Here is a 24,869-nt window from a genome sequence, read left to right as displayed (position 1 = left end):
ATATACGGAACAAACTAGTGGTTACCAGTGTGGGGAGGGAAGGGGGTAACAGCAGGATGGGGGAGGGATTAAGAAGTACAAACTACTATGTATAAAATAAATAAGCTGCAAGGATATACTGTACAGCACAGAGAATATAGCCAATATTTTATAATAACTATAAATGGAGTATAATATATAAAAATTTTGAATCACTATGTTGTACACCTGAAACTAATATTATAAATCAACTATATCAATAAAAAAAATTAATATAGAATTTAGAAGCTCTGCAGATTTGGAGGAATTCTTCATTTAATTTATGGCCAAGTCCACATCTGCATTATATATGTTTTCCTTTTCCTGACTAGTTATATATCTATCTTTCTTCCTCTTCCCTCTTCTCTCTGTCTCAGATCTGCATTTTTTTGTTTGTTTCACAATAGAAGGTCTTGGATTAAGATTTAAGTCAGAAAGAGAAAAACAAATATCGTATATTAACGCATGTATGTGGAATCTAGAAAAATGGCACAGATGAACCTATTTGCAGGGCAGGAATAGAAAGGCAGACATAGAGAATGGATGTGTGGACACGGAGGGGGTAAGGGGAGGGTGGATGAATTGGGAGGTAAGGTTTGACATAAATACACTACCATACATAAAATAGGTGGCTAGTAGGAACCTGCTATATAGCACAGGGAGCTTAGCTTGGTGCTCTGTGATGGCCTCGTTGGGTGGGATGGTGGGGGGGAGGGAGGTCTAAGAGGGAGGGGATGTGTGTATGCGTATGGCTGATTCACTTCAACGTGCGGCAGAAACTAACACAACGTTGTAAAGCAATTATACTCCAATAAAGAAAAAGAAGAAAAAAAAAGAAAAAGGAAAGATTTGTTTCACTTATGTGAGGCCAGGATGTATCTCACAAATGTATGGCTTTATCATTGCTGTTAAATTCTCTCATTGTTTTTTTAAGTTTGGGTAGAAGTCAAGCATGAGAATCTGTTTGGTACCCCTGGCTCCTCCATTTTTCTACTATATTCCCAACTCTTAGGGTGGTACCAGCACCTTACTTTGTAAGCTGCCATATTATATATGTCAAAGACAGTGGCATAAAATAAATAAAATGAGCAGGGATGAGCAAGATTAAGTTGTTGATTATCAGCTCTGAGGAAAGTCAGTAGCCTTAGGAAACCTAGGTGTTACCCTATGTGTGTGTTGAGGTGGGGTGTTGATGATGTTGATATGGCTTAGACAGAGATCTAGATTCATATGTATTTTCAAGAGGGAGGGCTCAAAGCTGCTAGTGGATTCTATCTCCAAAGAATTATTGCCGTAGTTTGTCAGAACATTCAGTTTTGACATGTAAAATAAGACTGATACAAATAGTTTCTGAAATGAACAAGAAAATGATCTTAAAGCTCTGAAATAACCAAAAGAGTTAGAGACCCCTGAGGGGTTAGGGAAGGTGACAGCTCATAAAGAGGAGTCATGGAGAAGTAGCACCCACTTGTGATAAAGCTGAACTTGAACCAGTTGAACTAGACTGAAAGGGTTTTGAAAGTTTCAGATAGCAAAAATGTTATATAGCCAACTTTCCTAAAGGTTCGTGTCCAAAGAGGGCTCTGTTGGAGAGGGAAGCCTGGTAATATAGTAAAAAAGACCACAAAATGTCATGGCAGGGAATTTGGGATCATTTACCCGCTATGAGAACTTGAGTAATTTGATCTTTTTGTGACTCAGTTTCCCTGTCTGCATAGTGAGGATTAATAATAGTATCCTGCCTACAGCAAGAGGTTCTTGCGAGGCATAAATTAATTAACACAGCCAAGCTTTGGGGAAGCTGCAAAATGGTACTGCACATGTATTCAAAAGTTACTATTGTTGTGGCTATTCAATAATTGTTTAGGTATTTTAAGCGTGTCAGGACATTAGGTGCTTTGAGGATATTCTCCCAATTTTGGAAAAATTATCATCTTAGGCAAGGGCTTGCAATCTTTGAGGGTGGGCAAAAAATATCTTGACATCCTTTTGACTTTTTAAGAGCAAAGATATTCTGTTATAATTAAAACAAGCCAAGTAACCAGTGGCAGAAACAGTCAAGAGATTACTTTTCAAGCACTAATTGAATTGATCTTCCAAATATGGACTGTGCAGTTCTAAATTAGCAGGTGGAATGGAGAAGGTCAGATAAGTCTCCATAAGAGGTAGAGGAATACAGCACTGCAAGCACATGAGAAATAGAACACTGCCTGTAATAGAATTCGGATCCAACTCGGTCAAAAGGTAAAGATTGGCCCTGTCTTCTCAGCAGCAGCATCTTGTTTTCGATAACTACTGATGCTTTAGGAATGACTCCATTTATTTTATTTTTTAATTTTTTTATGTTTTTTTATTGGAGTATAGTTGTTTCCCAGTATTGTGCTAGTTTCTACTGTACAGCAAAGTGGAGTTACCTGTGCTATACAGCAGGTTCTTATTAGTTATCTATTTTATACATATAAGTGTATATATGTCCATCCCAATCACTGAGTTCATCACACCCCCCAACACTTACCCCCTGCTTTTCCCCCTTGGTGTCCTTACATTTGTTCTCTACATCTGTGTCTCTATTTCTGCTTTGCAAACAGGTTCATCTGTACCATTTTTCTAGATTCCACATATATGCGTTAATATACAATATTTGTTTTTCTTTTTCTGACTTACTTCACTGTATGACAATCTCTAGGTCCAGCCACACCTATACAAATGATCCAATTTCGTGACTTTTTATGGCTGAGTAATATTCCATTGTACAAATGTACCACATCTTCTTTATCCATTTGTCTGTCAATGGACATTTAGGTTGCTTCTATGACCTAGCTATTGTAAATAGTGCTGCAATAAACATTGCATGGGGTACATGTGTCTTTTTGAATTATGGTTTTCTCAGGGTACATGCCCAGTAGTGGGATTGCTGAGTCATATGGTAATTCTATTTTTAGTTTTTTAAGGAACCTCCATCTGTTCTCCATAGTGGCTGTATCAATTTACATTCACACCAACAGTGCAAGAGGGTTCCCTTTTCTCCACACCCTCTCCAGCATTTATTGTTTGTAGATTTTCTGATGATGCCCATTCTAACCAGTGTGAGGTGATACCTCACTTTAGTTTTGATTTGCATTTCTCTAATGATTAGTGATGTTGAGCAGCTTTTCATGTGCTTCTTGGCCATCTGTATGTCTTCTTTGGAGAAATGTCTGTTCAGGTCTTCTGCCCATTTTTGGATTGGGTGGTTTGTTTTTTTAATATTGAGCTGCATGAGCTGTTTATATATTTTGGAGATTAATCCTTTGTCCATTGATTCATTTGCAAATATTTTCTCCCATTCTGAGGGTTGCCTTTTTGTCTTGTTTATGGTTTCCTTTGCTGTGCAACAGTTTTTAACTTTCATTAGGTCCATGTGTTTATTTTTGTTTCTATTTCCATTATTCTAGGAGGTGGGTCAAAAAAGATATTGCTGTGATTTATGTCAGAGAGTGTTCTTCCTATGTTTTCCTCTAAGAGTTTTATAGTGTCCGGTTTTACACTTAAGTCTTTAATCCATTTTGAGTTTATTTTTGTGTATGATGTTAGAGAGTGTTCTAATTTCATTCTTTTACTTGTAGCTGTCCAGTTTTCTCAGCACCACTTATGGAAGAGACTGTCTTTTCTCCACTGTATATGCTTGCCTCCTTTTTCATAGATTAGTTGACCATAGGTGTGTGAGTTAATCTCTGGGCTTTCTATCCTGTTCCACTGATCTATATTTCTGTTTTTCTGCCAGTACAATATTGTCTTGATTACTGTAGCTTTGTAGTATAGTACGAAGGCAGGAAGCCTGATTCCTCTAGCTCCATTTTGTTTTTTTTTCTCAAGATTGCTTTGCCTATTCAGGGTCTTTTGTGTCTCCACACAAATTTTAAGATTTTTTGTTCTAGCTCTGTAAAAAATGCCATTGGTAATTTGATAGGGATTGCATTGAATCTGTAGATTGCTTTGGGTAGTATAGTCATTTTCACAATATTGATTCTTCCAATCCAGGAACATGGTATATCCCTCCATCAGTTTGTGTCATCTTTGATTTCTTTCACCAGTGGCTTATACTTTTCTGAGTACAGGTCTTTTATCTCCTTAGATAGGTTTATTCCTAGGTATTTTATTCTTTCTGTTGAAATGGTGAGTAGGATTGTTTCCTGAATTTTTCTTTGTGATCTTTTGTTGTTACTGTCTAGGAATGCAAGAGATTTCTGTGCATTAGTTTTATATCCTGCAACCTTACCAAATTTGTTGATTAGCTCTAGTAGTTTTCTGGTGGCATCTTTAGGATTTTCTATGTATAGTATCATGTCATCTGAAAGGAGTGACAGTTTTACTTCTTTTCCGTTTTGTATTCCTTTTATTTCTTTGTTTTCTCTGATTCACATGGCTAGGACTTCCAAAACTATGTTGAATAATAGTGGTGAGAGTGGACATTCTTGTCTCTTTCCTGATCTTAGAGGAAATGCTTTCAGTTTTTCACCATTGAGAATGATGTTTGCTGTGGATTTGTTGTATATGGCCTTTATTATGTTGAGGTAGGTTCCCTCTATGCCCACTTTCTGGAGAGTTTTTACCATAAATTGGTGTTAAATTTTGTCAAAAGCTTTTTCTGCATCTACTGAGATGATCATATTCTTTTTCTCCTTCGATTTGTTAATATGGTGTATCACGTTGATTGATTTGCGTATATTGAAGAATCCTTGCATCCCTTGGATAAATCCCACTTGATCATGGTGTATCATCCTTTTAATGTGTTGCTGGATTCTGTTTGCTAGTATTTTGTTGAGGATTTTTGCATCTATACTCATCAGTGATATTGGTCTGTAATTTTATTTTTTTGTCGTATCTTGATCTGGCTTTGGTATCAGGGTGATGGTGGCCTCATAGAATGAGTTTGGGAGTGTTTCTTCCTCTGCAATTTTTTGGAAGAGTTTGAGAAGGGTGGGTGTTATCTCTTCTCTAAATGTTTGATAGAATTCACCTATGAAGCCATCTGGTTCTGGACATTTGTTTGTTGGAAGATTTTTAATCACAGTTTCAATTTCATTACTTGTGATTGGTCTGTTCATATTTTCTATTTCTTCCTGGTTCAGTCTTGGAAGGTTATACCTTTCTAAGAATTTGTCCATTTCTTCCAGGTTGTCCATTTTATTGGTATAGAGTTGCTTGTAGTAGTCTCTTACGAAACTTTGTATTTCTGCAGTGTCCATTTTAACTTGTCCTTTTTCATTTATAATTTTATTGATTTGAGTCTCCTCCCTGTTTTTCTTGATGAGTCTGGCTAAAGGTTTATCAATTTTGTTCATCTTCTCAGAGAACCAGCTTTTAGTTTTATTGATCTTTGCTATTGTTTCCTTTGTTTCTATTCCATTTATTTCTGCTCTGATCTTTATGATTTCTTTCCTTCTACTAATTTTGGGGCTTTGTTTGTTCTTTCTGTAGTTCCTTTAGGTGTAAGGTTAGATTGTTTATTTGAAAATTTTCTTGTTTCTTCAGGTAGGATTTTATTGCTATAAACTTCCCTCTTAGAGCTGCTTTTGCTGCATCCCATAGATTTTGGGTCGTCGTGTTTTCCTTGTCATTTGTCTCTAGTTATTTTTTGATTTCCTCTTTGATTTCTTCAGTGATGTCTTGGTTACTTAGTAGCGTACTGCTTAGCCTCCATATGTTCGTTTTTTTACGGTTTTTTTCCCTGTAATTTATTTCTAATCTCACAGCATTGTGGTCAGAAAAGATGTTTAATACGATTTCAATTTTCTTCAGTTTACCAAGGCTTCATTTGTGACCCAAGATGTGATCTATCCTGGAGAATCTTCCTGTGCACTTGAGAAGAAAGTGTAATCTGTGGTTTTCAGATGGAATGCCCTATAAATATCAATTAAATCCATCTGGTTTATTGTGTCATTTAAAGCTTCTGTTTCCTTATTTATTTTCATTTTGGATGATCTGTCCATTGGTGTAAGTGAGGTGTTAAAGTCCCCCACTATTATTGTGTTACTGTCGATTTCCTCTTTTATAGCTGTTAGCAGTTGCCTTATGTATTGAGGTGCTCCTATGTTGGGTGCGTATATATTTATAATTATTATATCTTCTTCTTGGATTGATCCCTTGATCATTATGTAGTGTCCATCCTTGTCTCTTGTAACATTCTTTATTTTAAAGTCTATTTTGTCTGATATGAGTATTGCTACTCCAGGTTACTTCTGATATCCATTTGCATGGAATATCTTTTTCCACCCCCTCACTTTCAGTCTGTATGTGTCCCTAGGTCTGAAATAGGTCTCCTGTAGACAGCATAAGGTATGGGTCTTGTTTTTGTATCCATTCAGCAAGCCTGTGTCTTTTGGTTGGAGCATTTAATCCATTCATATTTAAGGTAATTATAGATATGTATGTACCTATTACCATTTTCTTAATTGTTTTGGGTTTGGTTTTTAGGTCCTTGTCTTCTCTTGTGTTTCCGACTTAGAGAAGTTCCTTCAGCATTTGTTTTAGAGCTGGTTTGGTGGTGCTGAATTCTCTTAGCTTTTGCTTGTCTGTAAAGCTTTTGATTTCGCCATCCAATCTCAATGAGATCCGTGCTGGGTAGAGTATTCTTGGTTGTAGGTTGTTCCCTTTCATCACTTTAAATGTATTGTAACAGTCCCTTCTGGCTTGAAAAGTTTCTGCTGAGAAATCAGCTGTTAACCTTATGGGAGTTCCCTTGTACGTTAGTTGTCGTTCTTCCCTTGTTGCTTTTAATTTTCCTTTGTCTTTAATTTTTGTGAGTTTGATTACTATATGCCTTGGTGTGTTTCTCCTTGGATTTATCCTGCCTGGGACTCTCTGCACTTCCTGGACTTGGGTGGCTATTTACTTCCCCATGTGACAGAAGTTTTCAATTATAGTGTCTTGAAATGTTTTCTTGGGTCCTTTCTCTCTCTCTCTCTTCTCCTTCTGGGGCCCCTATAATGTGAATGTTTGTGCATTTAATGTTGTCCCAGAGGTCTCTTAGACTGTCTTCATTTCTTTTCATTCTTTTTTCTTTATTCTGTTCCATGGCAGTGAATTCCACCAGTCTGTCTTCCAGGTCACTTATCTGTTCTTCTACCTCAGTTATTCTGCTATTGATTCCTTCTAGTGTATTTTTCATTTCAGTTATTGTATTGTTCATCTCTGTTTGTTTGTTCTTTAATTCTTCTAGGTCTTTGTTAAACATTTCTTGCATCTTCTCAATCCTTGCCTCCATTCTTTTTCCTAGGTCCTAGATCATCTTCACTATCATTATTCTGAATTATTCTTCTGGAAGGTTGCCTATCTCTACTTCATTTAGTTGTTTTTCTGGGGTTTTATCTTGTTCCTTCATCTTGGACATAGTCCTCTGCCTTTTCGTCTTGTCTGTCTTTCTGTGATTGTGGTTTTCATTCCGCAGGCTGCAGGATTGTAGTTCTTCTTGCTTCTGCTCTCTGCCCTCTGGTGGATGAGGCTATTTAAGAGGCTTGTGCAGGCTTCCTGATGGGAGGGACCTGTGGTGGGTAGAGCTGTGTGTTGCTCTGGTGGGTAGAGCTCAGTAAAACTGTAATCCGCTTGTCTGCTGATGGTTGGGGCTGTGTTCCTTCCCTGGTTGTTTTTTGGCCTGAAGTGACCCAGCACTGGAGCCTGCAGGCTCTTTGGTGGGGCTAATGGTGGACTCTTGGAGGCCTCAAGCCAATGAATACTTCCCAGAACTTCTGCTGCCAGTGTCCTTGTCCCCGCAGTAAGCCACAGCCATCCCCTGCCTCTGCAGGAGACCCTCCGACACTAGCAGGTAGGTCTGGTTTAGACTCCTATGGGGTCACTGCTCTTTCCCTCGGGTCCTGGTGTGCACACTACTTTGTGTGTGCCCTCTAAGTGTGGAGTCTCTGTTTCCCCCCTGTCCTGTCGAAGTCTTGCAATCAAATCCCACTGGCCTTCAAAGTCCAATTCTCTGGGGATTCCTCCTCCCATTGCTGGACCCCAGGTCGGGAAGCCTGATGTGGGGCTCAGAACCTTCACTCCAGTAGGTGAACTTCTGTGGTTTAATTATTCTCCAGTTTGTGAGTTGCCCACTCAGCGGTTATGGGATTTGATTTTATCATGATTGCGCCCCTCCTACCATTTCATTGCAGCTTCTCCTTTGTCTCTGGATGTTGGGTATCTTTTTTGGTGAGTTCCAGTGTCTTTCTATTGATGATTGTTTAGCAATTAGTTGTGGTTCCAGTGCTCTTGGAGGAGGGAGTGAGTGCATGTCCTTCTACTCCACCATCTTGAACCAATCTAGGAATGACTCATTTTAAATAAGTCTTTAGACTCCAGATGAAGTGATCACTGGTTTTAATGTAAAAATAAGGGAACCCAATAAATCAACTGTACTTCAATTAAAAAAAAAATTGGTTGGTGGTTTGGGATGATTTCTTAAGCAAGGTGTGTGTACCTAAAATATTCATTATAGTATTTCATATATTTTTGTATATGACATTGTGATTTTTGTAATAATTTATATTAGCACAATAAAATAATATAATAAAATTGTTGGGGGGCTTCCCTAGTGGTGCAGTGGTTGAGAGTCTGCCTGCCAATGCAGGGGACACGGGTTCGTGCCCTGGTCCGGAAAGATCTCACATGCTGTGGAGTGGCTAGGCCCGTGAGTCATGGCTGCTGAGCCTGCGCGTCCGGAGCCTGTGCTCCGCAACGGGAGAGGCCACAACAGTGAGAGGCCCGCGTACCGCAAAAAACAGGCAAACAAAAAATAATAATAATATAATAAAATTTTTTTAAAAGAATAAGGGAGCCCAAGTAGACCTGGAAATCCAATAAAACAGATTCATTCTTACCAGAGTTATCCTTCAAAGAGCCAAAGAAAAAAATTACATTAATATACATACCTAATATAAGAATGCATCATCATAATGGAACTCTTTATTAAACTGATCAATATGCGCTGGTATCCAATCAGGTTTCTTGAACATGACCCTAAGTGCTCTAGGTCTCATTCAACCACCTTCTGCCTTCCACATGCCTAGAATAAAGAGGGAAGGGGAGAAAAAATGTAATTTTTTTTCTTTTCCATGAAATTTCTGTCCATCATAACTAGTACACTGTATTTGCCAAAGCTTAATTTGCAAGCTCAATAATCCAAAGGATCTGCTGATTAAGTGTCAAATCTGTTTTCAAAGAGAGCAACAAACAGAGCTCAAAGGAATCTTAAAATAGCCATATATTCTGCAGCATCACCAGGTACCATCCCAGTGTCTTCTTTATATGCTCCATCAGTTGAAACTGTTAAGCCAGAGGAGAACTGCATGTGTACTACTGTTGAAACATACATGCTAAGGTCGGAGTATCTCACAAATGCCAAGAAGCTATAGGGCAGAACTTTTCCATTCTTCTTTACTGACAGTTTTTGGAACTCCATTTTAGCATAATGATTTCTCTATATTTTGGTTCCTGATATAGGAACTTATATTAACCTATATCTTAATCAGTGCATGAGGAGGGGCAGGGGTGCTCTCTTTCTCTTTTCTGATTCATAAATTCAAATTCCATGGCACAAATGGAAGAGCAGAGATTATTGAACCTGAAATAAATTAGATTCCTTTACAATAACTTAAGCAGTCTTAATGGTGAAACGTGAATAAAGCAATAGTTTTAGCATATATTACTTTGCCAATTAATCTCCTTATCCTTAAGAAGTAGATCTGTTTATTCCCATTCTAAATTTAGTGATTCAAAGGTAGACTTCTAGTTTAAATAGGACATTTGGCATAGAGGTATCTTTCTTATTGTCCCTCAGTTGTAGGCATTGAAAATATAAATTAAGTTGGGAAACGTTTTTTGCTCTATCCAGAATTATGAAAATGTTTAGGTTTTTTTTTCAGGCAAAATCAATTTTGATTCTTAAAGTTTACTCTTTTTCATATTCTAAACTAAGTGAGATAATATATACTTATACATTAATAAGATTTTTTTCTTAGAAAATATTTTATGAACTAAAGCATGTATGTGAAAATTGAAATTATTATATATGTCACCCTTATTTTTCAAAATAATCTTTGATTTTTTATGACAAGTGTATATAGATTGTTAAGGGTCTAATGCCCTTTTCATCAAATGATGTTATCACTCTGATTATGTGCTATTGCTAACTTTTACAATTTCTAAGAACATTTCAAAACTTACCTTTTAAATTTTTTTGTTTTGTTTTGTTTTGTTTTGCGGTACGCGGGCCTCTCACTGTTGTGGCCTCTCCTGTTACGGAGCACAGGCTCCGGACGCGCAGGCTCAGTGGCCATGGCTCACGGGCCCAGCCGCTCCGCGGCATGTGGGATCTTCCCGGACTGGGGCACGAACCCGTGTCCCCTGCATCGGCAGGGGGACTCTCAACCACTGCGCCACCAGGGAAGCCCTAAGTATTTTGTGTTTAAAGTTATTTTCAAATTTTCTGGTTTTCAAATTTTTGACACGCTGTTTGCAAAAATTATGCAATTAATTTGTGTAATTAAATTGTGTAACTCAATTTTGACCCTAGAAGAACATAATACTTTGCCTGGATGACATAATACAGTAGATTATTGTATGGTCAGTTATTTTTTGAGCCATACTAATGGTTTGCATAGTGATTAAGTCATTAAGGTAGTCAAAATAACTGGATAGATTAGCATGCATTTTGACTCTCTTAATAAATGAACTGGATTATAATGTGACATTCTGATTCCTTGTGAAGAATGGACTATAAAGATAGCTAGAAACAATGAAATTCATGGCTCTACATTACGCTGTCTCACATGTTCTTCATGTGATCCTAGCTACAAAATGTTTACGGCCTAATGGTTAGTAAGTGGGCCTAGTGAACATGTTTATCAGCATATTTTATTTGTGATGTGTGTACTAAATGGTTTCTATATACATATACTTAAATATGAGTTGTTCGTATTTAAATATAAGCATTTATGTTTAAATCTACTTAAAATATGTTCATATTTCTTTTGCCGTATGAATCAAAACTATTTATAGAATTAAAATTGTAAGTTGAGATTTACAGAGCCAATATTAGCACTAAATTATAGTCCCCAAATTGTTCATGTCTGTAATTGTCTCATCATAAGGATTCGCTCTAATTATCTTAAGTCCTTTAGTATAATTTGTAGTCATTTCCTAACTACTAAGAACACTGATTTATATACTCAGAACCCTAGTAAGGAAGAAAAGTCCAAAATCCATAAATAGCCATAGTTAAGAAAAATCCGTTGCTTGGGGAAATTCTTTCATGTCGTTTATACTGCAGGGGCTCTAAAGCAACATGAACACATTCTGGTAATTAACACTGCAGTGAAAAAATATAATTACACAATATTCCCATTAATGATACTGTACAATTATCAACTGATGGTTTTTGAGCAGATAGTATTAAGAGGTCTCTAAGTGTGGCTGGAATTGGCATCATAAAGGTCCTTACATAAAATGGCCAGCATCATTGAGAGAGAATTCTTGGAGGATTTTTTTAACCATTAAATAACAAAATAGGAAACTCAATGCATTTACTGCAAACCTTGAAGTTCTCATGTCATCCAGTTTGTTTTACACTTAAATTTGGGCTAGCTAAAATACCAGAGAGTAAGATTGCTTCTAAATTATCAGCATATAGTTATTCATATTTCATTAATGAAATCAGTGTGAGGTTATGAATCAGAATAAATATCAAAAGTGCATAAGATCCAGTAAGAGATTGAAGTGATGTGTCCTGGTATATCACTGTGCCACACTGAGCACGGACCTATCATTTTTTGTCCTAGGCCTGACTTGTGTGTTTTATTGCTTCTTTCTCAGGAGACTTGGGCTAATCAGAATATTTTTATCTGCATATAGGACCAAATAATATCAGAGAAATGTTTTTAAGGAAAAGGGAACTGAAATTCTTTTCTCCAATTTCCGGTGCTGCTGAGAAATTTAGATTGGTCTTCAGTTTTAGAATGGCCCTGACAGAACAAATCAGAACCATTCTGATTATAACCTGCTGTCCCACTGATTAGTTACACCTAGTTACTATGATTCCCCAAACCAAACAGCTAGAATAAATACATAGCAAATTCCTTTAGAAGGGCAGGACAACTGTCTCTTGATTCATGCCTGTTTTGAGAAGACCTGAAGAGAGAAATTATTGAATCTGATTGTTGATTTCTTTTATTTCTCCTCTTTTGCTTTGGTCTGTTGTTGCTTTAGTCTGTAGTGTCATTGTGGGAATAGGGCATCCTTTGGACTGGATTTGTCAGGACCATTGGTAATAGTCCTGCTTTGTTCATGAGTACCTCCAGCTTCCTTTTGTTGAACCAATCTTATAACATCTTACCTATCACAGTCAAAGAGAAACTATTGAATGGAAGAGATTATATTAGCAATCAAATCATGATGTGGTTTTATATGACATTAAAAACTGTAAATTGTAGGGAAACTGATTATGGCATTGAAATACATGGGTTCCCCACACTTAACGACTGCAAGGATGTAATATTATCTTTTGGAAGTACTGGATTGCAAATCAGACTGTGAGACATTCAGTAATCCAGTAAACTGTTAGCATTTGTGAAATTTTTCTCAGATGACCATGTTCTTTTCCTAAATCACTGTTACTTTTGATTCAAAATTAGAAAAACTGTTCCCTAGTTGTTACATTCATAATATAAATTTCTCAAAATTCCATCATTTAAAAACTGCTTTAATCTTTAATGTTCAAAGCTAACCAGCTGTATTGGTGTATCTTATTTTTTTAAAACAGTTGTAAGAGGTCTTTATCACAGAAACCTCAAGGGAAAACATTGTGTTCATTTGCAGAGTTGACATGCATTGGACATACAGTGGTCTCAGTCAATGAAAATCAGCTGTTCTGTTCTTTAATTTTTTTTTTTCCTAAAGCCCTGTTTGCTTTGCATTTTTCATTCCAGTTCTAAACTATAGAAGCCTTTTTCTTTTATTTTTTTTAACCATCAGTCAAGTTTTCAGTTAAAGTGACTGAAAATAGTAAAATATTCACAAAGTCAGAAATGGAGAGATACTGTCACAATGAAGACAGCAATCTGTAATATTATTTTTACTGTTTGCTTTGTTAATAGTAATTAAATATGTGTAAAACAGCACATAGATAAGCATCAAGCAGTTCAAATCACTTCTCAGCTTTATAAAAATTATTTCAGATTTAAGTGTATTAAAGAATATCTTGTGAAATATGCACATATTGATCCCTCTATTACTTACTCCATCATTCATTCTTTTATTTAGTCATCATTGGCACCTACTTTGTCCATTGGCACCTACTAAAAGTTAGAAATATGAAGATATATGGCCTATACCCTGGTAAGCCTCATGGTCTAGTGGGAAGGACTGATCATAAACTTGAAAAAGAATTACAAATTGTTAAGTGTTCAGAAAAAAACAAAAATGATGCTGTGATAGGAAATGGCATGGAGATACCATCAGATATAGAGTTATCAAGGAATACGTCTCCGTGGAACTGGGATTTTTCAAGATCTAAGAGATAGGGAACTAGCCAGGTAAAGAGTGTTCTGAACAGAGGGGCAAGCAAGGCAGGGGCCAAGACCAAGAGGAAGGGAAGGATGTGGAGTGTTCAAGGAATGGGAAGGGCCCTGTGGCCAGAGCCTGGTGAGGGGAGAAGGGGTAAGTGAAGAGCAGATCTGAGATGGGAGCTGTACCTTTTCAAGAAGGAGCTGAGTCAGGACTCCGCGGGGCAGGCAAAGAATGTGGATTGTATTTTCGGTGCAGTGGCAAGCTTCTTGATTGATTTAAATTGGATCGGAGCCTAGAATACACTTAGGATAACTTTTACTGTTACCGTTAAGGTTTTGTTCTTAAAATAACAGGAGAAAACACAAACCAGAACGATAATAAAAGTGACTTGATGTGAGCAATCTTTTGTATGTTACTTTTATTCCCCTGAATAGAATAACATTGTGAACTGGAGGGCAGCCTTCCTTCACCACCTGATAGCGCCTAAAAGGAGCAGCGAGGGCTACTTCTGTCCCTAGTGTCTGAGGAGCATTGGTTTTTGTAAAGCGTATGGAGCCCTCTAGCGGTGACTGTTTTAAAGGAGTCTTACATTGATGCCAGAACTGTTGGAACTGTGTTTTAAAGGAGTCTTACATTGATGCCAGAACTGTTGGAACTGTGGGATTTGAGTCTCCTCAGAGCCAGTAGAATTGTAAAGGTAACTGTAATTTAGGCAAATGTGAGACTGCATCATGCCTCAGTCGCTCTGACATGATGACATCACTCCCAGTTTTTCTTTCAAATGCACTGACTCTATTGTGTTGTCTTAGGTGTACATTCCAAACCGAGTGGCCCTCGTCCTTCAGAATGTGGACCTGCCCAACTGAAGAGATCTGATTTCAGCTCCAGCAAAGAAAGATGTGCACTTTGTTTTCCCACGCTTGTTGTCCCAGAGCTTGTAATGTGTAAGCTTTTCAAAATATATTTGTCTAGCCTAAATGTCAGATGTCTGAAATTCAATACTGGTTTATGAAAATGAATGTCAAAGTTTTCTTTAAGGAGGAGAGGGGAACATATTTGTTGGAATTTTGGAGATCCTAGACTATATTTTCCAGCCATCTGAACAGCTAGGATCCTCAAATGAAGTGTAATATATCATGTCTTCAAACAATTTTGCCTTACAAGCCAGTTATTTAGTCCTTTTAAGTTCAGATTTGAATCATGTGTCATGTTTGATTATTTCTGTTGAATGTATACAGCATCTTTTTTAAGGCGATATCTGGTGACTTTATTTGTTCTGGTAACTCTTGATCTAAATTATAAAATACCAAGATTGTTACTCTCCTTTTTCAAATTGTGTTTAGAAATACTGTAATAAGTATATAATAATAATATAAAACTAAGAATTGTGTCAAAGATAAAAGTTGTTGCCTATGAACTCATCCATGCCTTATTTTGCATAAGTTTTTTCTTGTGATCTCTTGTTCACTTAATATCTTGGTAGATGCTAATATCTTCATTTCTGAAGGCCTGACTTGGTAATTGTAACATTTCAGAAACTATCTTTTACTTTTAGTCAATAAAAAAAAAATTGCAAAATTGCCTTTGATAATGTTTATTTTGCTGTGATGTTATGGGGATCGATTTAAAGTGAATATTAAAATGCCTCTCTCAACTCTGAGACCTTCCCCACATATGTGCACATCGCACGATGGACTAGGCGTGGGGATTAATACAATTTTTTTCTTTAGGTACTATTTGGTAAGTTGAAATTATATTAAATAACTCAGATATCTAAGCTACTTTTGAGCTCTAAACCTCAACGCTTTTAGAAGCTGAATTAACTATCTCAACTCCATGGGATACTCCATCATGAAATTACCCCTTTGGTTTATTAAATAGCAGGCCACAGGTAATTCATTCATAACTGAGAAATTATGATGCACTTGTGAGACATAAAGTATCTGTCACTTTTTAAAGGATTTAATATTTTCCTTTACATTAATACTGACTGCTTCTTTTTTTGTTTGTTTTTAGCTTGATTATCATGACTAATAAGGAGTACATGAAAGTCTATTAAAAACTGGTTCAGTAATGGAAGAGATTAGCAAAAGAGACTTCCTTTTATAGCTAAGCCTGCAATATTAACCATCTTTCTTATAACTTGAGTAAAGCCTTGAATCTAGGTCTGACACATGTTATTTGCCTTAATTTCAAAAGTACAGTAATAGTTTGATTTCCTGACAGCGATGCCAGATGATGATGACACACATTAGGAAAGACTACTGAAAGCCTCCTGTAATGCTTCTGCCCTTACAGATGTGTTATTAACGTTTTAGCACTGCCATGATTTGTGTACTGTGCCTGTTATTGATAATAACATGATGTACAACCATGATGTTTTGTGTTCTAGTTTATAATTTCTTACCTTTGCATTTCTTATGTATAAAGAGATATGCTAATTTTCTATCATGACTCTTTAAAAAATGACAGATTACTTCACACCTAGAACTCATTTTTTTGTTTGTGTGTTTTTTTGACTTCAACCTCTGTGGAAAGTCAAAAAGGCCAGAGTAGTTATATGCTATATTTTCATTATGTTGATTGACCTTACTATTATGGTCTTTAGATTTCACAGTGTAAAGTTCGAATTTAACAATGTCATGTAAGTTAATTGCCTTTGTCAAGTGTTCCCCTGCCACAAGAACAATAAACAGATGTTTTAGGTGTGAAACATAAAAATACATGCAAAGAAATAAAATATTGAGTCCAAGTAGAATGTAATAGTTGGATTTTTCTTCCCTGTTGTATCAAACAGCCTTTATAGAACAGTTTAATATTTGTACTATATTTCACTTTACATCTTCATTTTTGATTCAGTAACATTCTCATCATCATGTAGTCCAGTGGGAAGTTTTTTTCTTTTTACTGGTTAAACATTTTCAATAATCACAACAGAGAGATGCAACATTTTACTCTGCCTTATAATAATGGCTTTTTCCTCTGCTGTGTTTATTACCAACATCAAAAATGAGAGTGATCTATCTTTGTTGGCTTTTTTAGGATAAATATTTTTACTGTTTTAATTTTTTATGTTCTAGAAAACACAGATGAGTACAGATATCTTTCCATCATTTTTTAATATTAGCAAATATTAGTAATTGCTCTATTATCCAAAAGAGAATTTACCCCTCATGCTAATGATGCTTGATGTTTTAGTTTAATATTAGCTTACTCAGAAAATACCATAGTTTTTAATAATCAAAACTTGCACTGTAAACATTTTTCCTGGAATGTCTCTCACTTTATAGCACTTGAACTCTGAGGGTCACCTCCTTTCATATTTTCTTTTCTGTACCTTTGATGTTTCTCACTTTGCCCTGCTCTTAGCTGATGTATTCATCTCTAACATAAAATGAGGGATTTAGCCACCATGTTCCTCAAGATCAAAAAATAACCAGTGACAATAAACTGACTTTTATGGTAGCAACTGTAAAAGAATGCATGTATTTTTTCCTCTTGACTCCACACTCCCCTTAGCAATATCAACTCAACATTTGTCACCCATCAGGGTTATAGCCGTTGCTATGTGGGCTCATACAGGAGGCTGTCTGGATAAGGAGCCTATTCTTCAAATAATACAGGAGAGAGAGCAGATAGATCTGGGGGAAACGATGAAGGGTAATGTGTTTTCCTCTAGTGTTCTGCTTGCAGCTTCAGGGCAAATATCTTTTCACTGTCTCTGGTCCTGCAGCCATTGAATCAGGTGATGAAAGCATCATAAAATAGGTTTGCTCTTGCTCTTCCTGTTTAGAATGAACCAGAGCAGACATACCTGATAGAAAGCAAAACAGGGAAGCAGTTTTCTGCCTGGCCTTACACCTCTCATATTATTTCTTTTTGCCTGTTTTGAATCATGCCCTTAACTACGGTTCTTTACAGTGGTGGGGTTTCATTAATCTACACGTTCCTTATAGGGAGACAAGCACTGAGCTATGAACTTTGCTAGGTAGAATATTCTGATGAAAGAAAATAGAAATCTAAGGCACAGCAATGTCATGTCCTTTACGCAATAGAGTTCATTTATCATTCACAATGCGTGAGGCTTGAAATGTAGATAAATTTTCCCACTAAAGCCAGCCTTCAGGGGGAGAAAAATCATACGAACTCCCTACTAATTTTTCTGCTCTATTATCTTATTAGTGGTGATTTGTAGAGAATTGCAGAGAAACATTCATACTTTAGGGCAGAATTTCTTAATTGGTAGTATGAGGAATTAAGATACAGTAGTTATAAGTGTTTTTGTCTCCATAATTTAAAATATTACATCTGGATTTTAACTCTTGGCAAAAACTGTGCAGAGAATGTGATGTTTATTTACATGAAAAAAAGGGATTTTGTGATAGATCTGCTTATACCAAAGGGCGTGTCATTCACAAGTTTACTTATTACTTACAGGTTTTTTTGTCATTTCTGCTGTACCAGAGAGAGGTCTTTGACCCTCATATAAGACTGTTGCATAGACTGTTTCACTTAGAAACCTGCACTGAGCTTCAAAGGAAGTGTGTGATATAGTGGTTAGAAGACCTGAGTTCAAGTTATAGCTCTTAATTCCCAGTGCCTCATTTTAGAAAGCACTCAGTGACTTTTCCATGGTTTTAAGACAATTAGTAAAAAAGAGCATCGTCATTGGTTTTATAAACGGCTCTTGTTTGATCGATAGCTACATGGATGGTGAGTCAGCATTTGTAGACATTTTCCAAGTTTGTTGTCAGGAACACACTGTCCCCATCACCTGCCACTTGTCTGTCCTTCGAGGCTTCTGCACTGTTATCCGTACTGTCCCAGGCAGGCGGTGTGGGCTGCTTTACAGAGAAGGGAATTTTGCATTTCCACCACCACTGCAGATGACCAAAACATCAGACCTCCTCCACCACTGCTTTTATTTTTTTATTTTAGCTTCTTCTCTGAAGGCACTAGAAAGTCCCAGTGAATTCCTTCTCATGCAGTCAGTGTACTGTCCCAGCTACTCTCAGACTCTGCTCTTAAGTAACCCAACCTTATGAAGAAAAGTTAGCAACCTCTTAATGGTAACCAGTAGATCAGGGTAAACCATACACAAAGTGAAATAGCCACAGGTGCCCTCCAGTGAGACACAGCAACCAGGTGTCGAGCGTCTCTCTTTCCTTCTTCCCCCCCCCTTTTTTTTTTAAGATGTTGGGGGTAGGAGTTTATTAATTTATTTATTTATTTTTGCTGTGTTGGGTCTTCATTTCTGTGCAAGGGCTTTCTCTAGTTGTGGCAAGCAGGGGCCACTCTTCATCGCGGTGTGTGGGCCTCTCACTATCATGGCCTCTCTTGTTGCGGAGCACAAGCTCCAGACGCACAGGCTTCAGTAGTTGTGGCTCGTGGGCCTAGTTGCTCCGTGGCATGTGGGATCCTCCCAGACCAGGGCTCGAACCCGTGTCCCCTGCATTAGCAGGCAGATTCTCAACCACTGTGCCACCAGGGAAGCCCCCTTCTTCCCCTTCTGCTCACAGCCCAGTATACACTGCTGGCAGGAGGAATAAATGACAGAGGAAACTTAAGAACTGCAAAAGAGAGCTCATAGTTTAGAAACAGTTTAGCCCATCATTTTTTGGATTGAAAGTCTGTACTGTCATTAGAAACACACATCTTCATTAAGTATTTGCACAAAAGTAATTTCTTGAAGAAAGCAGAAAGTTATCAGCCATCAATCTGTAATTTCCACAGTTGTCTGATACTTACAAAGAGACAATGGAAAGCAGAAAACTAACAAAATAGCTATCATGCCAAATTATTTTGCTGCACAAGGATATAAATTAAACGAGGTAAGTGTTCAAATTATTTGTGCATACTTGTCTAAGTTAATATGGGAAACAGCTGTAAATGTATGAATAAAACCCTTCTGACATACATGTATTTATAGTATATGCATGGGTGTGTGAATACACACAGACATACATATAATTTGTAAGTAAGCTGAAAACTCACAAAGTTCACTGATTCCAGAATTTATATGGCCATATTAAGAGCATCAATCTGAACGAGAGTGATTTCATTTGGATTCGAAGGAGTTTGCAGATCTTGCAATAAAATGCAATATATATGTCTTAATCCTTTTAGGGAATTTCTCACCTCAGCCTATTTGGCTATAAGTCTTTTATTTTTCCTCTAGAAAGAGAGGAGGGCGGAAATGAAATAGTTTTATTGCTTCTTTATTTATATCCACTAGGGATTCTTTTTAACTGAGTTTGTAGTGTCACCTCCCATTCACCCCAGTAATATAAATAATGAAAAACACTGCATGTAATTTCATTTCACAGATGCCTCTAGCCACGTTGTCAACTATTGATTAAAACCAATCATATGATACAGAGATCCCTCCTCCAACACATACGCACAGAGTCACTCCCTATCCCCTTTAATCTTTCTTATGATAAGTGAGCATCACTCAGCTATATAGAAACAGCAGTAGTATGCCTAATTCTACTAATTACAAGCAGGTATACATATCTATATATCAATATCTCTCTCTCTATATATATATATATTTTTTTTTTAAAAGACATACTGCATTGGCTACCATGTGTTGAGTGCTTTCTTGTTACTATGCCCTGTGCTGACACTTAATGCACATTATCACTGAGTCTCCTGAACTCTGAAAAGTGATGATTATTATCCTTGTTTGGGTCCAGGCTCATGCCCATCCAACTCACTCTGTTGTCTTCCATCATGGATCACTGATGATCTCTGGATCAAGGGTAAAAATTTGACGCCCTCATTTGTATTGTTTGTTTGTCTTTTTTTTGGCCTCACAGCTTGTGGGATCTTAGTTCCCCAACCTAGGATCAAACCCAGGCCCCCCACAGTGGAAGTACAGAGCCCTAACCACTGGACCACCAGGGAATTCTCTTGTTTGTCTTTAGTTGGATTTGCATGTCTTCGCTGGGGGAAGTGGATGGCATTTGAAGCCAAACTAGGGCATGTAATGCCCCACACTCTGTGGCAAGATAGTATTCAAGTTCCAGACAGTATTCAAGTTTTTGTCATGTGTTGCATAGAAACAAAAATTTAAAAGAGCTTGAACCCAGCTTCCAGATCCTTGTTTCTAGTGTTATTTTCTAAAAGAATGAACCAGGATTCCTTGGAGAAATAGCTGATTCTAGGACTGGGCAGGGAATATACAAGATAAGCCTGGGGCTTCTTGTAGTGCCAGAAAGTAGGGAGATGCCCCCAAATCAAAAGAATGGAGTGTGTCAAAGGGAAACAGGGATTAATTGAAAGGCACTCAATGGTCATACCTGAAATAATTTGAGCAATAAAATAAATGTTGTGTTATTGTATAACATATAAAATAAATACCTTTGAATTCATTCTGATATAAATGATTGAGTAAATAAATAAATGGGGAGAAGAGATAAATCTCCCGTACAGGAGAATGATGAAGATTTTCATAGACACTCCCCCTTAAGAAGGTAGAGCTTAACTCTCCTTACCCCCAACTCCCTCTGTGAGTGTGGGCTGCACTTAGTGACCACCTTCTAAAGAGCAGAGTAGGTAAAAGGGAATAATGACTTTGCAGTGGAAAAATCTGGAAAACTACCTCAGCCAGGTGGTCATGGTTAGCATCATCAGTAAACACGTTGATAACATGTACTCTCGATATGATGTGATGAGAGTGATAAGAATGGCAAAAATACAATCCCCAAAACCTATAATTCTAGTCTAACCATGAGAAAAATATCACACATACACACACACACACACACACACACACACACACGCAAATGAAGGGTTGCATATATAATACATATACATGTGTGTATACATATACATTGTGTACATACATACAATATGGAGATCATATATCAAGAGATTACGCATATAGGATTTTGTATGTGTGTATAAGATTTTATATATGTGTGCATATCTCTTTATATAATATATATAAGGCAAATATAAAGAGATTTACTTTAAGGAATTGGCTCACATAATTATGGGGACTGGCAAGTCCAAAATCTGTAGGTCAGGCTAGCAAAACTTGAAACTCATATAAGAGGTTATATGGCCATCTTGAGGCAAAATTCCTTCTTTGGAAAACCTCAGTCTTTTGCTCCTAAGGCCTTCAACTGATTGGGTGAGGTCCCACCCACATTATCAAGAGTAATCTGTAAAATCAACTCATCATAAGGGTCTTCCTATACTTACAATGGAGTTATAGCCCAATAAAACCATCTTAAGTTAAAAAGATTGCAAGTCAAAATGTGTTTAATACATCTAACAAACTGAACATCACAGTTCAGTTTGCCCAGCCTACCTTAAAGGTGCTCAGGACACTTACTATTTGCCTACAGTTGGGCGAAATCATCTAACACCAAGCCTATTTTATAATCAGGTGTTGACTATCTCATGTAATTTATGGAATGCTGTACTGAAAGCGAAAGAGAGAATGGTTCTAAGTATGTCAGTGGTTTGCCCTCATGATCATGTCAGACTGGGCACGGAGCTTGCTGCTGCTGCCCAGCATCCCAACAGTGTATCTTACCACTTATCACTAGCCCAGGAAAGGATCAAATTCAAAATTCAAAGTACAGTTTCTGCTGAATGTGTATTGCTTTCATGCCATTGTAAGTCAAAAAGTCGTTAAGTCAAAGCATCCTAAAACAGGGACCATCTGTAGATGTTAACCGCCATAGCTACAAAATACCTTCACTATAACACCTAAGTTAGCTTGTCATTATATAACGGGGTACTATAATCTAGCCAAGTTGACACATAAGAGTAACCATCATAGAGACACCTACCCAGACAAGGAAATGCCAGACAAGATATGTCTAAGAAACTGTCAAAGCCTAGAGCTGGCTAAAGAGGCATGACAACTAAATGGGATGTGGTGTCCAAGATGGCTTCTGGAACAGAAAAGAAACATTAGGGAAAAACTGGTGAAATTCAAATAAAATGTAGAGTTTAGTTAATATATTTTTTTAATTGTGTCAAAGGAGATGCCTGAACAGACAAATCTCCTTTACAGAGGAAATGTATTGTTACAACAAATCACACCCAGTGTTCCAGGGAGACAAACCAAAACTGAAAGGAGACTGAACTTTGCAGGCTAAGAGCTTGAAAGCAATTTTCTAAAGTGGCTGAAATAATGATAACCAACCATCCTTTCCCCGTCTCCTTCCCTGACCAACAGACAAAGCAAAGCTCTAAAATCATGACTACATGAAAGCAAATGTCTAAAACGTATGTCTTGTTGATCTGTATTGGATTACTGAGATACTATACTTAATTATTTGAGTAGTGGCCTGCAAGTGAGCAAATAAAACATTTGGAAACCAAGACTTGGGGTTTTTTGGTAAAACTTGTTCCACATTTGACTTACTAGTAATCCCATAGGCAAAATAATTCATTCAGATACTCAGGCATATGTTTTTCAACCATTTACCTTGGTACAACATTTCTTGTTAAGAAATTATATTTGTAAATATTCTCCAAAAATTAGGAGCTTGCCTACAATCCTCAGGCTATGCAAAGTGAGGCTGAAATTACAGGTAAGTCCTAAAATCTTAACAACTGGACAAAACAAGAGTATTTTCCTTTCATATCTCATTTCAGTGCAGACTAGGTGGCCCCTCTCCATCTTGTAGTTATGCCATCTGGAATATGTGACCTCCAAAGTCACAATGGAAGAGAAAACTGTAGAATTACAAGAGTACGTCCAGGATGGAGGTGGCTTACACCCTTCCTGTTTCACCTTCTTAGCCAGAATTCAGTCACACTGTTCTGACCTAACTGCAGGGGAGGCTAGATCTTTCTTTTTGCAGGAAGGGGAAACAGTGCAATAAAAATATAGCATAGCATCTGTCATAATTGTCAACTGAGTTTGGGAAATCTTATATGCTTTAGTCCCCCTTACGGACTCATAATGCAAATTAAATATTAAAGACCCTGGGAATACCTATAGTAAGGAAACTGGTCTAACATTTAACTCAGTGTTTCCAGAACTTATTTAACATTGTTTAACTCAGTTCTCATCCACAAGGAGCATCGATAAACATTTTGGGAAAAAAACCCCATTATGTTTGCTTAAACATAGTTATGATACACTAACTTGAAGTTAACTTGCTCTTCTTTTTCTATGCTTCCATGACCAATAACTCTTCTTTCAAACTATTCTGTGTGTGTGTGTGTGTGTGTGTGTGTTCAGTTCACTTTCCTTCAAGGTCAGCTTATCTAGGAGTCAATATTTGCATTAAAACTACTTCTTAATCTCATAATTTAATTGTCAGTGGACAATCTAATTTCCCTAGGTTCAGAATTCTCCTGATAGCTGTTTAACTAGATCCCCAAATACTGATCTCAAAGTTCTCTGGAATGAGTTTCCCAAGGTTATAAGAAATCTTAGAACCAGATTGAAGTCCAACTTCTATAAAATGAGTATAATTTCATGTTATGCATTTCATTTAATTACCTAATTTCTGGGTTGATCTGCTTTTTGTTGTTGTTACCCCAATCTTCCTTTGCTCTCATTATCCTTACTTTAAAATTTTGTTTTTATATCTCTTATTGTAGTATATATTTGTAATGCATCTAAATCATTTTTGGAGTAAGGAAGTAGGTATATGAATGATAAGATAGAAGATAGATAGATAGAGAGATAGGCAAAATTTAAAAATACAGCTTTGGTTGTCATGACGGCATAGTCTGTAGCTTTGTGTTTCCATATTGTGACTAGTTGCTGAGGAACCACTTAGAACTAATGAGAAGTACAGGAGCTTCCCTTGATATTTCATTAGCCTAAAACTTGGATTATCTAGAGTCATGAAGATTTCTTCCCAATATTGTGACAGCAGGATGTTAAATCGCATTATAATATGTGAAACATCTTAAAGTATATATGAAAAAATGATTTTTTTTGTTTTGTATGACAAAACAATAAATTCTTACATCTTTGTCATATTTCTATTCCTTTATAAATAGATATTAAAGATTTGTTATATTAGAAATCTGAAGGTAATATAAAATTTTAAGATAAACTAAATATTGGACAAAACTAAGAACTAAACGGGTTAAATATATAGAGAGATATGTATACTTATTGACAGGCAGTTACAGAAACAAAGTCAGTAATATTCACATAGTTTCTTTTGAAGAATTCCCAAATACAAATCATTTCTGTCCTCACTGGCCAGTTATTTCTAGTACTTCTCACATTCCTAGAACAAGTATGATGTAGGCCCCTTCTTGACATTCTGGAAGGCTAGCCAAATGCCAGTTTAAAGTAAGATAAGGTTGTTATTCATTCATTATTA

The 24,869-nt window shown here is 36.8% G+C and overlaps 1 protein-coding gene across 1 annotated transcript in view; it reads left to right on the top strand.

Moving 5' to 3' along the window:
* Window positions 1–15,133, top strand: part of GBE1 (1,4-alpha-glucan branching enzyme 1) — a 297,920-nt gene extending 282,787 nt beyond the window's left edge. The window contains exon 16 of the mRNA XM_029213759.1: window positions 14,361–15,133. Within this exon, the coding sequence (XP_029069592.1) occupies window positions 14,361–14,417 (57 nt within the window). The 3' untranslated portion in view covers window positions 14,418–15,133. The remainder of the gene's footprint in view (window positions 1–14,360) is intronic.
* Window positions 15,134–24,869: the final 9,736 nt, after the last annotated feature.

This window comes from Monodon monoceros, unplaced genomic scaffold, assembly GCF_005190385.1.
Source record: "Monodon monoceros isolate NGI ecotype Baffin Bay Population unplaced genomic scaffold, NGI_Narwhal_1 Super_Scaffold_11, whole genome shotgun sequence".
Taxonomy (NCBI): Eukaryota; Metazoa; Chordata; class Mammalia; order Artiodactyla; family Monodontidae; genus Monodon; species Monodon monoceros.
This window is presented reverse-complemented; position numbering and strand designations above follow the sequence as displayed.